General features: G+C 37.9%; 1 protein-coding gene across 1 annotated transcript; it reads left to right on the forward strand.

Moving 5' to 3' along the window:
• Nucleotides 1-2,869: 2,869 nt before the first annotated feature.
• On the forward strand, nt 2,870-13,414 carry GCD1 (ribosomal protein L20). Its single transcript, XM_086442489.1, has 4 exons — nt 2,870-3,026; nt 3,531-4,295; nt 11,886-12,075; nt 12,780-13,414. The coding sequence occupies exons 2-4, from the start codon at nt 3,553-3,555 to the stop codon at nt 12,996-12,998; spliced, it is 1,152 nt and encodes a 383-aa protein (XP_086298615.1). The 5' UTR covers nt 2,870-3,026; nt 3,531-3,552; the 3' UTR covers nt 12,999-13,414.
• Nucleotides 13,415-14,320: the final 906 nt, after the last annotated feature.

Consider the following 14,320-nt stretch of genomic DNA (forward strand, 5'->3'; position numbering starts at 1 on the left):
GTTGAGCTAGATGTTAAGGTGAAATAATCGGTGTATTTCGCTCCGGTTGCAAAGCCTTGTTAAAATGAGGAGTCTTTTCTTGGGATTTTTTTGTTTTGGTGGGAAATGATTTTGCTGTTTTTGTTTTGTTTCCCTTTCATGGTCTCCTTTGGGTTGTATCCACTTGGATGTGCTTGCATATCTATTATGGATTGTATTATATTTTCAACTTGCTCTTGTAAAATTACATTAGCTAATTCTTGAAAATTATATTGTTACTCTTGTATATTTTATTAAGATAATAAAAATGAGAAATTGTTGAGCTAGATCAGGGTAGGTAATTTTTTAAGTGATGAGGTAACTGGCCTATTAGAGCATCATATCTCATCCAAATCCATGCGGGGTTTGAACCATGGTTTCAAAACTTGTTCGAGATCGAGACGTATCATTCAAGTCGTCTTGGTATCAAGTATGGATGAGACGGACAAACAAGTCAATGTATTGGATGAGATTTAAAACTCTACGGTCATTTTTCTCATTATTGAATGAGATGTCTCAAATGTATTGGAAAACTTGTTTGAGACGGTATGGTTGGTCTCTTTCATGGACAAGACGCCAAAACAATTTTTAAAAATATGGTTTGAATTTGAGACCTCTCCCTTTATCCTTTTTTACTATTGTTAAGTATACAATCGGATACAATCAGGTATCTTTCTCTATCCTTCTCTTTCCCATTGCCATTGGTCTGGCTTCGGAGAATGGAGTGGGGTGATGAAAAATGAAAAAAATGTAATACCCATCCCTTGAAAAATATGATATAATGACTAAAAATTGTGATATTTTAATATCACAACACCAGTAAAATTATTGTTTTTGAAGATCTTTCGATTTATTTAAGTAAGGTTGAATAATTTTGAAGAATTCTTCTAGATTTTGATGAAAATTGGAGATATTCGCTCAGTTCTCAAAATGAATTTTGGCGTACCCCTTGACCTTGATTTTTCAAGAAAGATCAATATTAAATAATTCAAATGCCCTCACTTTAAATCTTTGTCAAAACACATCAATTTTTTTCACAAATGCCTATCGTTTTCAATTTTTAAGGTAAATTTTTTTGACTACATCTTCAACCTAAGATCATTGTTCTTTCAACCATTGTCTCGAGAACAATGTAGGGTTCTTCAGGAGGTTAGAGATGAAAGGTTTTGGGAAAGAAAAAGTTTTTCGATCATTTTATGTTAGTCTCTCTTGCAAGAACAAAGTCAAGGTGCACGTAATGGGGAGCGCATCCTCTGTAGCGTGAATCTCCTGTAGCCCATGTCAACGTTTGAGGTTGTGCCACATCATCAAGATGATTTCATCCAATCGTTTAAATATAAGAGTACAGTGACCGTCCATTTTCAAATACTTGATTAAGGAAATAAAAAATGTTAACTTCCATCTAACTTTAAATAAAAAACCGAAAATACCTTCTTTTCAATTTAAAATGGGATAAAAAATGATTGGATTGATGAAAAAACTCGATTCATCAGAGCCATGTAATTAGTACACCATCACTTGATATTTCGGAGGCCATTCAAATCCAATCTCGGAGAATAATCTGAAAGATCATTCATTGAAATTGACGGTTTAGATGAAGAAATTGGTTGACCAAGTGCAAGGTACATAATATGTAGTGGTATCGATTGGGGAATTGCATTTTATATTTTCTCTCAGTAAAATTTAAAATATTAAGAGGCAGAATTTACAGGGAGTTGGGACTTGGTAGTGATGTTCGTCCACAAAAGCCATTAGATTGCCATCAAAACACATCTCGAAGTCTGTTCATGCCGGGATGACACCTTCCTTACCAAATTGTTAAAGCCCATGGGCCTAACTCATCCTTGAAAATTGGCTTGCAAGGAGTGGGTTGCCCCTGTTTTATACATTGCACAACCCAAGAGTACTCGGGCGATGTGGGACTATGCTAATACTCCCCCTCAACGTAAGGGCTGAAGACACTCGGGTCTCCCCCTCCATGCAGGGACGGAGATACTAACTCAACCCATCTCTAAGGTACTCTTGATCTGATGCCATGTTTAAGTCCGTGGGCCTAACTCATCCTTAAAAATCGGCCCATGAGCTTTAACCAAAACATCTCAAAATCCTGAATTCACTCCCATGGGATGAAAAATGGAAAAAAGAATAGAAAAGAAAAGAAAAGAAAAAACAAAGACATAAGGGTGTGTCTAGTATTTTTGAATAATGATTATAACCAAAGTTTAAAAAAAATATTTTAAATGATAAAATTTGAAAAACAAGGCCTTGGTTCATATTTTATAAAGAATCGTGATAATCTGATTACCCTTATGCCACACTCAATAAACTACCCAGACGTGACAAGTTCGAGAATTGTGTATTTCGAGGAGCACAGATCTATGGTTTCCGAACTTGTCACGCCAGGTACTTGATTGAGTGTGCCATGTGGGATAGTTAGATTATTACGACTCCTTTATAAATGGAGATCTATTGGTCCATATTTTTTAAATTTTGGCGTTAAAGGTGGTTCTCCCATTAAATTTTGTCTAGTAATAGTATTTTGTATTTTATAGTAAAAATAATTAAGTTTTAATAATCTAAATATTTTTTATGGAAATAGTAACACATTGTAACTCAGCATTTTTTGATCCAGTTTATTTTATAAAAAAAACATACATTAAAAAATAATTTCAAATATATGTAAAGAACTTTTATTTCTACACCAACCTTGCTAATGCCAACACCCCCCCAACCCTCCCTCCCCAAAGATGTGCGCTAATTCTTAGTGATTTACATATGAATCGGGTTGGTGATAGCAAAAGTTGGCGCGGCAATAGAATTGTAGTTAAAATCATTTCGAACGAGATGACTTGGGCGAGTCAACGACTCAACTCGCAAGACACTTGGGCCCGGGGGTCTTCCTTATCACACTCTTTTAGGAGTTAAAACCACGTAGGGTTTCTCTATTGACCTCTCTGCATTCTCCTCAAGCACTCGAAGCTTCAAACGTTCCATTTCACCGTCCAAAGGTACTCTCTCTCTCTCTCTCTCTCTCTCTTGTTATGGTGGCTATATTGTTTAGTTTGGGGGGGGGGGGGGGGAGTATTTGGGGATCATCAAAACATATAAGAAATTTGCACCCAAAAAGTGTATTTGTTGGATCGATTACAACTTAAATGCTGTGTATTAGTTGAAGACTACCTAAAAAAACCATGTTCCAAGAAATCTTAAAAACTGATATTTTTCTTTTTTTTTTTTTGATGCAACCTTTCCCCCTCCCCATAATATATTGACCAACCAACTGTTTGATAAAATGACTCACAGACAGTTTTTCTGTCACAATACCCACATTTCAATCTCCATATTCTGTAGGGCCACTATTGGATGTTTTATTTCTATTTTTTTTTTTTTTTTGGGTATTTAATTAGTATTTCATTAGAGCATTTCTTTTGCAATGTTTTCTTTTTAAAATGATTTTTAGCAAAATCATCCGTATAAGTAGAATCAATTTTAATTAATATTTCAATTTTCAGGTGCTGTTACTGTTGTAATGCAATGATGCAAAATCTACATCGCATTCTATGTCGACTCCACATTTCTCCGGTCATTGCAAAATCTCTGAAAGAAACCACATCCAGAGAGGTACAGAACGCACGGAATGGTATCGAATCCCTCCGTCTCTCAGTCTTACAACGAGCCTTCTCCACGAAATCAGGTGATGGAGAGGGGAAAGATAGTTGGGAGAAAGGGTGGGACTCTGTTGGATCGTCTGGGAACAAAGATGGCAAAACACAACCCGATGGTGCCTCTGATTTTGGTTGGGACTCTGTATCTTCTTGGTCAACAGGATTGACCAAAGAGCATTTTGACGGAGAGGCTGTAGGCCGTCAGGTCACCCCTGGGTCCACCGACGTGGTACCCACTTCTCCGTCGATGCCATCATCATCGGAGGAGATTGATGAGGTGTCGGAGGAGTTGGAGAAGGAGAACCGCAAAGGTAGGGAGTTCGTGGACTCTTGGGGAGAGCGGATGAAGGAGGTGAATGTGTTGCTGAAGCAAGTGAGAGAGCCTGGTGCAAGGGGTTCATATCTCAAGGATTCTGAGAAGGCGGAGATGTATAAATTGCATAAGGAGAATCCTGAAGTTTATACTATCGAGAGATTGGCTAAGGATTATCGGATAATGAGACAAAGGGTCCATGCTATTTTGTGGTTGAAGGAGATTGAAGAGGAAGAGGAGAAGAAGCTTGGCCGCCCATTGGATGATTCTGTTGAGCTTTTGCTTGATGCATGTCCTGAGTAAGCCGACAAATCTCTTCTTTTGGTTATTTGTTAAATCTCCTTGAACAAAATTTAGTTATGTTTGCTTGGAAATTTTGAATATTTATGGGAATTGATTTTGTTGAGCTCAAAGTACCTACTGCATGTTATTAATTTATTTGAAGTTGATGCAGGAACTTACCTAGAATGATGCGTCTGAGATCATAATTAATTTTTAAGAATAAGGAAAATCATAAAAGAAGCTAATTTTTCATGAAGTTAAGAGAGAATCAGTAAATAATGAAGAAATAGTCCTAGGTCTTGTACAGTCCTAAAGGCTAATCCCTAAAACATGCAGATAAGGATTTGAATGAATATTCTGGAATTCCACTACCCAACTGTCTCAATTCAATAGTCAATTTCCTTTCAAAGATTTTAAGGATTAATTAGGCCCAATGAGTTTTAATTAGCCATTGTAAATGTCTCAACAAATCTTGAGAGACTTCAATGAATTTATTAGCAATCATGGTTTGATGGACTTTCCTCTCTTGGGTAGAAGATTCACATGGTCCAATAACCAAGGTAATACTAGGATGTCCAGATTAGATAGGTTCTTGGTTGATAATGTGTGGGAGGAGAAGTTCCATAATGTCATTCATTCGGCCAGTCCTAGCCCAGTTTCTGACCACACCCCTATCTTTTTGGAAGCTGGGTATCCTAGGAAGCACTCTACGCCGTTCAGATTCGAAAACATGTGGCTAGTTCAACCCAACTTCTTAAATCTAGTCAGGGATTGGTGGAATGAGTGCTCTGCTAGAGGCAATCCGGGCTGTGTGTTCAAGAATAAGCTTAAGTTTGTGAAAGAAAAATTGAAGGAATGGAACAAAGAGGTCCTGGGGAGAATAGAAGTAAAAAAGAAGGAGATCATGTCAAAAATTGATATATTGGACAAAAAAGAGGAAGAAGGGAATTTGAATGCAGAAGAAAGAGGTAAAAGAATGGAGATGAAGTTAGAATTTCAAAGAATGGCGCTAATGGAGGAGATAAGTTGGAAACAAAAATCGAGGGTCAAATGGTTGAAAGAGGGGATAATAATACAAAATTCTTTCAGAAGATTGCCAACTTCCATAGAAGAAGTAATCAGATTGTTAAGCTTTCCATTGAAGATATCGTAGTGGTGGGAGAAGATGAGATTAGGGAAGGTGTGGCGAGATACTACAAAGATCTTTATAAGGAAAAAGAACCTCGGAGACCTCGGCCTGATAACCTAGAGTTTATTGCGTTAAGTCAAGAAGATAGGGATTGGTTGGAAAGACAAATTGAGGAAGAGGAGGTTAGATCGGTTCTTTTCTCTATGAGTGGGGATAAGGCCCCGGGGCCAGACGGTTTTACTATGGAATTTTTCAAACATTGCTGGGATGTCGTCGCCAAAGATTTCATGAAAGTCATCAAAGAATTGCAAGACAAGAATTGCATGGATTACAGTCTCAATAGTACTTTCGTGGCCTTGATCCCCAAGAAAGTTGGGTCGGATAAGTTAAGTGATTTCAGACCTATTAGTTTGGTGGGTTCGGTGTATAAGATTATATCCAAAGTGTTAGCTTCGAGGTTGAAGGTAGTCCTACCCAAACTTATCGATGACGAACAAGGGGCCTTCATGAGGGGAAGACAAATTCTTGATGGTGTTTTGATGGCTAATGAATATCTTGACTCAAGGATTAAGGAAAAGAAAGAGGGGATGATTGGAAAAATAGACTTACAAAAGGCTTACGATCATGTGAGTTGGGACTTTTTGGAATATATGATGGGGAGAATGGGATTTGGGGCAAAATGGATTAATTGGATTATGAAATGTGTTACATCGGTCTCCTACTCGATTCTTGTCAACGGGAGTCCGGCTGGCTTTTTTAGAGGATCAAGAGGACTGAGGCAAGGGGACCCGCTTTCTCCGTTCTTGTTCCTTATCATAGCAGAAGCTCTGGGTAAATTGTTTAGGAGAGCAGTCGAAATAGGAAAGCTTTCGGGGTTTAGGGTGAATGATGGGCCGATGATTTCTCATTTACAATTTGCGGACGATACTTTGGTTTTCTTAGATCACTCTAGGGATCAGGTGAGGGTGTTACGGGTCCTTTTGTGTTGTTTCAAGGCTATGTCTGGTTTACATATCAATTTGCAAAAGAGCAAGATTTTTGGGGTAGGAAACGTGAGTGATGTACATCTGATGGCTGCAACCTTGGGATGTGGGCATGATGTTTTACCTACGACTTATCTGGGATTACCATTGGGAGCACCCTATAATAGCATCAAAATTTGGGAAGGGGTGCTGGAGAAAATGGAGAAAAGATTGAGTATGTGGAAGGCCAAGTACTTATCCAAAGGAGGGAGAGTTACCTTGATAAAGAGCACCTTGACGAGTATCCCGGTTTACCTTCTATCCCTATTCACGCTTCCTAGGTCGGTTGAATTCAAATTGGAGAGGCTTATGAGAAACCTTCTATGGAATGACAAGAACGGTAGGAGGAAGTATCACCTAGTTAGATGGAAGGTTATATGTATGCCCAAGAAGAATGGGGGGTTGGGGATTAGGGGTCTTAGACTTGCTAATAGAGCACTTTTAGGAAAATGGCTATGGAGGTTTGGGGAGGAAAGGGGTAGATTATGGAGGAGGGTCATTTTGACGAAGTATGGGGAAAAGAGACTGGGTTGGTATAGTGGCGAGGCTAAAGGCTCGTACGGGTGTAGTGTTTGGAAGGGTATCTTGAAAATGAGCAAGGAGTTCGAGAAAGGGATTAGGTTCAAGGCGGGAACGGGTAATAAGATCAGATTATGGGAGGATAGTTGGTGTGGCACATCGCCTCTAGCAGTTCAATTTCCGTCCTTGTACGCTTGTTCTACAAAAAAGAACTGCTCGATTCAGCAGTGTTTGATTCGCAATGAGTTCACTTCCACTTGGGATTTGGGATTTAGGATTTAGGAGAAGCTTTAATGATTGGGAGATAACTGATGTGATATCTTTCCTTGATCTCTTGCACTCGTGTCCTCTCAACGAAAGTGAACAGGACAGATGGGAATGGACGAGGGCCAAGGACTTGAGATTCTCTGTCAGCTCATTTTTTAAGTGCCTCAATTCTTATGCCGAGCGATCATTCTTGGGATCTATCATTTGGACCACTTCCATCCCATCTAAAATATCCTTTTTTGTTTGGTTGGCTTCCCTTGGAAAAATTCTTACATTGGATAATTTGATTGCTCGAGGGTGGATCACACCTAATTGTTGTCCCCTGTGCATGAAAGATGGGGAGTCTGTCGACCACATCTTAATTCATTGCACATTCTCTCATCAAATTTGGTCATTATTCCTTGGTCTTTTTCGTATTCAATGGGTCATTCCTTGTAAGTTCTCCTTGTTGTTAGAAGGGTGGGCCAGTAATGTTTTCTCTTCCAGAAAAAGATTCTTGTGGGCTATTCTTCCCTCGGCTATTGCTTGGGGGGTGTGGAATGAGAGAAATAATAGGGTGTTTAACAATAAGATGAGAAGCTCTCACGGCACATTCTTGGAGATTTTGGGCTTGTTATACCTTTGGGCGAAGCAGAACATTGAGTTCAAGGGGATTACTTTTGATGACTTCGTTTTTAGATGGAACTCTTTATGTAGTCTTTGATGCTTTAATTTCTTTTTGATTTGTAGTTTGTTTAGAGGCTTTCTCGGCCTCTTTGTACTTTGTTTTCTTTCTTTCAATATATTACACTTATCAAAAAAAAAAAAAATGTCTCAACAGTCCTAATTGGCTAATATATGTTGAAGAAATAAAAGCAAAGTTTTGCAATTAGGGATGTGATGTAAACATTCAACAAAGAATCTAGCAATAATAATAGTAATTATGCCTAAAGGGATATTTGTTAGCCTAATGTGAAGTGTTTAGGAGATCTAGGTGGGATTGGGTTAAAGAAAAGGATTTAGAATGTTGATTTAGTTAAAAAAAAATTGGGTTCGGTTGGCTTCAAAGAAGATTGGAGGTCTGCAATTAGGTTTTGAACTATGGGTAGGGCTGGCGAAGCCCTAAAATGGGGTTATAATGGTTGCAGTCCAGCCAGTAAGTTCCAATGGCAGAAATTAAGGTTAGCTGGTTTGTTTTAGGTGGCTGAAAAGTTTGACTTCTATGGGTAGGCTGTTTATGTTTAGAAACAGGAAACAAAATTAAAGAATGTGGAAAAGATGGATTTGAAGAAAGAAATTAGCTGAAATTTCTTAGTCAAACAAGAATTCAATAAAGGAGTTGTACTGTACCTTGGAATCACATCAAGGATGCCCCACACCATACCAATAGCCAGAGAAAAGAAAATTCAGAAAATTTTGGAGATAATCATTTATTATTAGTTTTTGCTAGGTAAACAAGGGGTAAGTGGTTAATGGAGGTGAAGGTGAGTTCAATGGAATTTGAACCTAGGTCATGGCATCAACTCTCCTCAAGCCTTTTAACACTGTAGCTAAGTGGCAACTTTATAATCATTTATTACTTGAGAAAAGAAAAAAGCTACAAATGTATAGGGTTTCTATTCCAAGTCTCCAACGAAGACTTCTACCCTACCCTAACTACTAAAATAAACAAACTAAAAATTTCTTAATAGAGCCCAGTGTGGGATTCTAACAAAAAAATAAAATAAAATAAACATACCCCTTACTTAAAACGTGTTCTACTTCTAATTAAGTGGTTAAACATACCCCATCACTTGAATCATGTTGTGGGTCTTCAACTTCTAATCTGAGTATAGATCTTGAACTAGGCCCATGTAATGATTGTTGAACCACAAGGAGAATGGGAGATGGTGTCGTGTCCCCTCCTTCTCTGGTAGACTTTCGGATGAGAAGAAGTGATATCCTTCGACGAAACAAAACTTTGGTAATACTCTTTTAAATTTGGATCAATCCTATGCGTCATTGTCTTTGTAATCTATGTACAATCTGAAGCTGACATGTTCTCCCACTTGATGAGATATTTCCAATATCCTCCATGTCTGGTGGAAATCACTTGTTGATCCAAGATTTGCTCTATTTTCAATTTTTTTAAGGCAAAACAGGTGAAGGAGGCAAATGCTAAGGAAAGGAATTCCATAGGCTATGGCTTTGGTCATGGGTTCTGTCATGGCATGGATCAGGTGTATGTCTAGTTGGATCAAGGTTATTGTCATGTAGTGGGTTATTAGGTAATATTATTGGGCCTTGGATGGGGACTAGATCTTCCACATTGAATATTTGATTAATACTCCAATCAGGTGTTCCAAGATAAATCCATCGTTACCCACAAATCTCAATATTTTAAAGGTTCAAGCACTGCTTGCCTGTGGTTCTTTTTACAACTCCCCATGGGAAATGTTCTGGCCTAATTTTGCAGTGAAATTTTGATTTAGAAAATTAAGTTTTAAAGGGTATTTTGTATGAAATCAAATTTTTTACCTTTAACTACAAAAAGGGACCTTGACTCTCGGTCAAGGTGGTAAACCTAATCTTGCAATTTAGAGGGGGGTAAACCTAATATCGCCAGTTTCGTATGGCGGTATTGCCGAATACCCTTTGTGGACACGGGATTTGCATCATTTTGAGACATCCCTCCACTTTGGGGTGTTTTGGAGTCGCCACCATTCATTTTTGGTAAAGGGGTGTGAATGGTCACCCGATGTCATATTTTTTGAAAAACATGTCATTTTGACACTTTGATGACTCTCGTGCGGATAGGGTACATGGTCCAACCTTTGATTCAAAGGTAAGGGGGTCCATTTATGGAGTAGGGAAGGTGTTAGGCACCCTACTCCATCCACGTAATGTGGTAACCTTGGATTCGATCTTTTTTTAAAGTAAAAGAAAGTAAAATTGAAAAGGATTCGATGTGTGCCCTCAAGTGTGAGGGGCTTTCGATGTTGGTTCAAATCATTGAGGGCACCCTTATGAAGAAGGGGTCCTTTGGTGATTTAAATCATCGTGGTGTGTGCAAATGTATAGAAAAGGGGAGAGTAGAAGAGGGGAGTTGAGGGGGGTGTTCCTTTTGTCAAACCCACCTTGACCTTGAGTTAATCTTCAAATGATAAGTCCTTGTCTTGATCTTGATTTGCTTGAGAGTGTAGAGGATTGAGTTGAGAGTTGGGTGTTGAGAGTAGAGTAAGAGTAGAGTTGAGAGAGTTTTTTAGGAGGTGTTTTTTTTTTAATTTTTCATTAGTTCTTGTAAGGGGAGAATGGAGGGGTTTTTATAGAAGTTGGGGAGTTATTTTAGGGGTAAAGTTGGGTGAAATGAAGAAAAATGATAGAATGGTTATAAGTTTGAGAAAGAAGTGGGTGTAATTTAGAGGAGATTGGAGGGTATTTAGGGAAGGGAGGTTAAATGGGTGAGTTTTGACCCAAATGATTTGGATCCTACCCAACCCATTTGGGTGGAGTGTTTGGTGAGGTGAGTTTAAGATGGTGGTTGTGATTAAATGGTATTTGGTTTAAGAGAATGAAGGATTTAAGGAGGTGGTTGATGATATTTTGGGAGGGTGATGGAGATAATGACATGTGTCAAAGTGGGTGGAAATGAAGGGTTGAGATGAGTTGATAGGAAAGGATGGGTGTTTGATTTGAGAGGATAGGTGTAGGTTTAGGTTGTAGAGATGGGTTTTGTAGGGAATGATGGGGGTAGATTAGGGGAAGGTAATGGTTGGTTAGTAGGGAGTGATGGTTGTAGGTTAGGGAGAGGTGTAGGTTGTAAGTGTTTGATTTGAGAGAATGGATAGGATAGGTTAGGGGAGAGGTGTAGGTTGGAGGTGTGGGTAGATGATATTTAGAGAGAAGTTAATGGGATATTTAATTGTTTAGAGAAAGGTGATGGGAGTTGATGGTTGGATGAGGGAGGTGAGATGGGGTGATGACATGTGTCACACCTTGATGATTGTGGTGATTGGTTGTGATGTTGGATTGGGTTGAGTTGGGTTTTGGTTGAATGATTTGGGCTTGGGTAGAGTGTTTGGTTGGGCTTAGGTTGTTGGTTGAATAGGAATGGATTTGGGTTGAGTTGAATAGGCTTGGATAATGGGTTTGGGCTTATGTTGGATTGAGTTGAGTTGGGTTTAGAAGGATGGGAAGGGTTTTGGTCCGTGGGCCACGTGAGAGGCCTTGGGCCGTTTATTGAAAATAGGATGATAAAATACGTTGGATTTTTGTAGGTTTGGACCTCGGAGCCCATTCCAATTTTTACGATTTTTGGGGCATTTTGCGTCGAGGGCCCGGTCAAATTTGGGTATCTACACCCTTTTATTTATTTATTGAAGCAAATGCAAACTTTTGGTTTTAATTTTTACATGGTATTCATCTTGGCTGTGGAAATATCTCAAATCAATAATAGAAAATATATGAATATTAAAACCATCATCTGTCAACATTGTAGAGAACTTTTTACCCTCATCATTTGTTTTGTGGTTTCTGCGCTGTGCTTTTCTTTCTCTTCTTTTCATCCGCTTCAATGAACTGCTATACTATCAAAAAAAGGAAAAGAGGAAGGGAAAAAAACCCACCATTATTCTTTCTCTTAGAGGATAAAGGTGTGATCATTCTAGGGATTTTTCAATTATTCTCTGACCATTTTTTTTTCCTTCTTTCAGGTTTTTCAATTCCCATGATAGGGAATTCCATGTGGCCTCCCTTCCTTATAAACCTGATTTCAAAGTTATGCCTGAGGGCTGGGATGGCACTACCAGAGATCCCGATGAAGTTCACTATGAAATATCAATGAAGGAAGATGAGATGTTATATCAAGAATTTGTACAGAGGATGAACTTCAATAAGAAGAAAGTAAGTCCTTCTTTCCCCTTCACTTACAGCCTAGGCTCCTTTCAACTTTAAAAAGCGCATATTATTTGATTTTGCTTTTAATATTCAATCAAAATTTTCAAATACTTGACTGAATTCTCTGAGGTTCCTAAAAAATGTAATGATACTGGACTGAGTCAACATAGAATGTATTTTTAGCATTGGCCTCTTTTTATGGTAGTCAAATGAGAATGTAGTATTAGAGAGTACTTTATATTCTCCTGCTGGTTTTGGCTCCTTTTTAGTAGAAATATGTTTTTATTGGTTGAAAAATCTTGGTGACTATTAAAAGTGAATATATTAGAAACTTCTATTATTGTTTGTGTTTGTGACTAATGTAATAAAACCAAATGAATCATTTCTACATCTTTTACGCTGAATTGATAATACAATATGTCCGTAAATGTTCGGAATAATTTTGATCAGATTTTTGTGTACGTAGAACAAGTTATCTAAGATATGCATGAATAGTTTTGAGGATATTTCTATATGGAGATATAAGTGAGCACTAGTAAATGGTTGAACAATGAAACTATGGTTTCTTTAAAGAAAAGAGTCAAAAAGCATATTTTAGCATGAAATTCTGCCATTTCATCTAGTGTATGGCTGTGTTTTACTTTATTCTTTTATTGAATTTTCCGTAGATGTTCATGAAACCTTTACACTGTAATTTGGCTTGCTTACAGATTGCTGGAGAGGTAAAATGCCACAAATATAGCAGAAGACGGCCTTCGAAAGGATGGAACTTCACTGTTGAGAAACTCGGACCACGTGGGAAACGTGGAGGTGGTGGTGGTTGGAAATTTGTGAGCTTGCCTGATGGGTCTAGTCGAGGTCTGAACGAAATGGAGAAAATGTACTTGAAGAGAGAGACTCTCAAGCGACGTCGTAAGATCCTACCTTAAACGATTCTCGACTTTCTGATAGTGATGATGATGATTATATGTGATATCTAAGTTGTTAAGAGGTTTCTGGATGCAAGACTCATCCCATCTCTCTCATCAAAGATCAATTTCCCTTGAAACTCATCTATGTTTTCTGGTGAAGGTTTTACATTTCTTATTTAGGTGACTAAAGCAGTGGCGGATTTACTCTACTGAATAATACAAGATGGGAAAAATGAATTTTGAACCTAGGGTGCAGGACCCAATGGTGTAATTATAGTTTTCTCTGATTTCTTCAGTTCAAGAATTCAGATTCTTAGGTTTAAGGGAAATGTTAGAAAGTGCTCATTGTTGCAGTTTTCAGATTCCATTGCAGCCTTATAACAAAGTAGCCTGTCGGTATGATCTGAGTTTGAGCTAGCAATCAGTTTGATATATTTTCTGCTACTCTTAATTTCTTGCCATTGTTTCTCAAGTTTTGTTCATCTTTGGATAGTCTCTCTCTCTCTTACACACACACACACACACACACACACACACTTCAATTAATCCCTTTGGACCTCAGACGCTTCAATTAATCCCTATGAACCTCACCTTAATCGCAAGATGAAACCCTCGACCACTAGAAGGGTTAGTTGTACTAGTTTCAGGAGAATGTTGGCTGTTGCCCAATTTCCAATTCGATCTCCCCACTCCTTTCTTGTGTTCATGAGAATGGAATGCCATTATTGTCCAATTCATCAATCATCGAGTGACTTCTTTCTATCCAAAATTCCATCATCATCTGTTCTAAAAATCCGTATTTTATTAATATTTGAAGGTTGAAAAAGATAGGACTACAAATTTTATCCAATAGTTTGAAGATTGTGAAGATAGACTGATTTTGGGAAGAAAAATCACAAGTTTTTCAGGTTATTTTTCATTAATCTATTAGAGAGAGAGAGCGTCTTCAGTTTTAAAACAAGGGGAGAGATTTCTCAACTTAAATGAAGAATTTGTAAATAACATACAAGACAAGATCCCAGTTGAATCAATTTATTTTCTTTGATATGGAATATATATTTTGTGATTTTAGCATCTATTATTTTAATTTATGATAATTAGAAAAAAAACAATTACTTTAGAAATCATAATCTGTTTACATCGATTGATGTTGAATCAGTATGAACTGGTGTCGGAGGTTTGATCCAAACCAAGATCCACACCAAGGTCCCTCCCCAAACCCAATTCTTAAAATCCATAGAATCAGTTCGGATCCAAATCATATTTTAAAAATTAATTGGAAACATTGATTTTAAAATAAATGTTATAATGAATAGTTGATGACCCATGCAAAATCAATG

The sequence above is a fragment of the Akebia trifoliata genome, chromosome 5, assembly GCF_017979445.1.
Source record: "Akebia trifoliata isolate Shusen 1 chromosome 5, ASM1797944v1, whole genome shotgun sequence".
In the NCBI taxonomy this organism is placed as follows: Eukaryota; Viridiplantae; Streptophyta; class Magnoliopsida; order Ranunculales; family Lardizabalaceae; genus Akebia; species Akebia trifoliata.

Excerpts from the sequence above, each read along its gene's own strand:
- GCD1 (XM_086442489.1), top strand. The coding sequence starts at position 3,553 with ATGATGCAAAATCTACATCGCATTCTATGTCGACTCCACATTTCTCCG. Across the intron at positions 4,296-11,885 it reads TTGCTTGATGCATGTCCTGA|GTTTTTCAATTCCCATGATA; the intron begins GTAAGCCGACAA and ends TCCTTCTTTCAG. Across the intron at positions 12,076-12,779 it reads TGAACTTCAATAAGAAGAAA|ATTGCTGGAGAGGTAAAATG; the intron begins GTAAGTCCTTCT and ends GCTTGCTTACAG.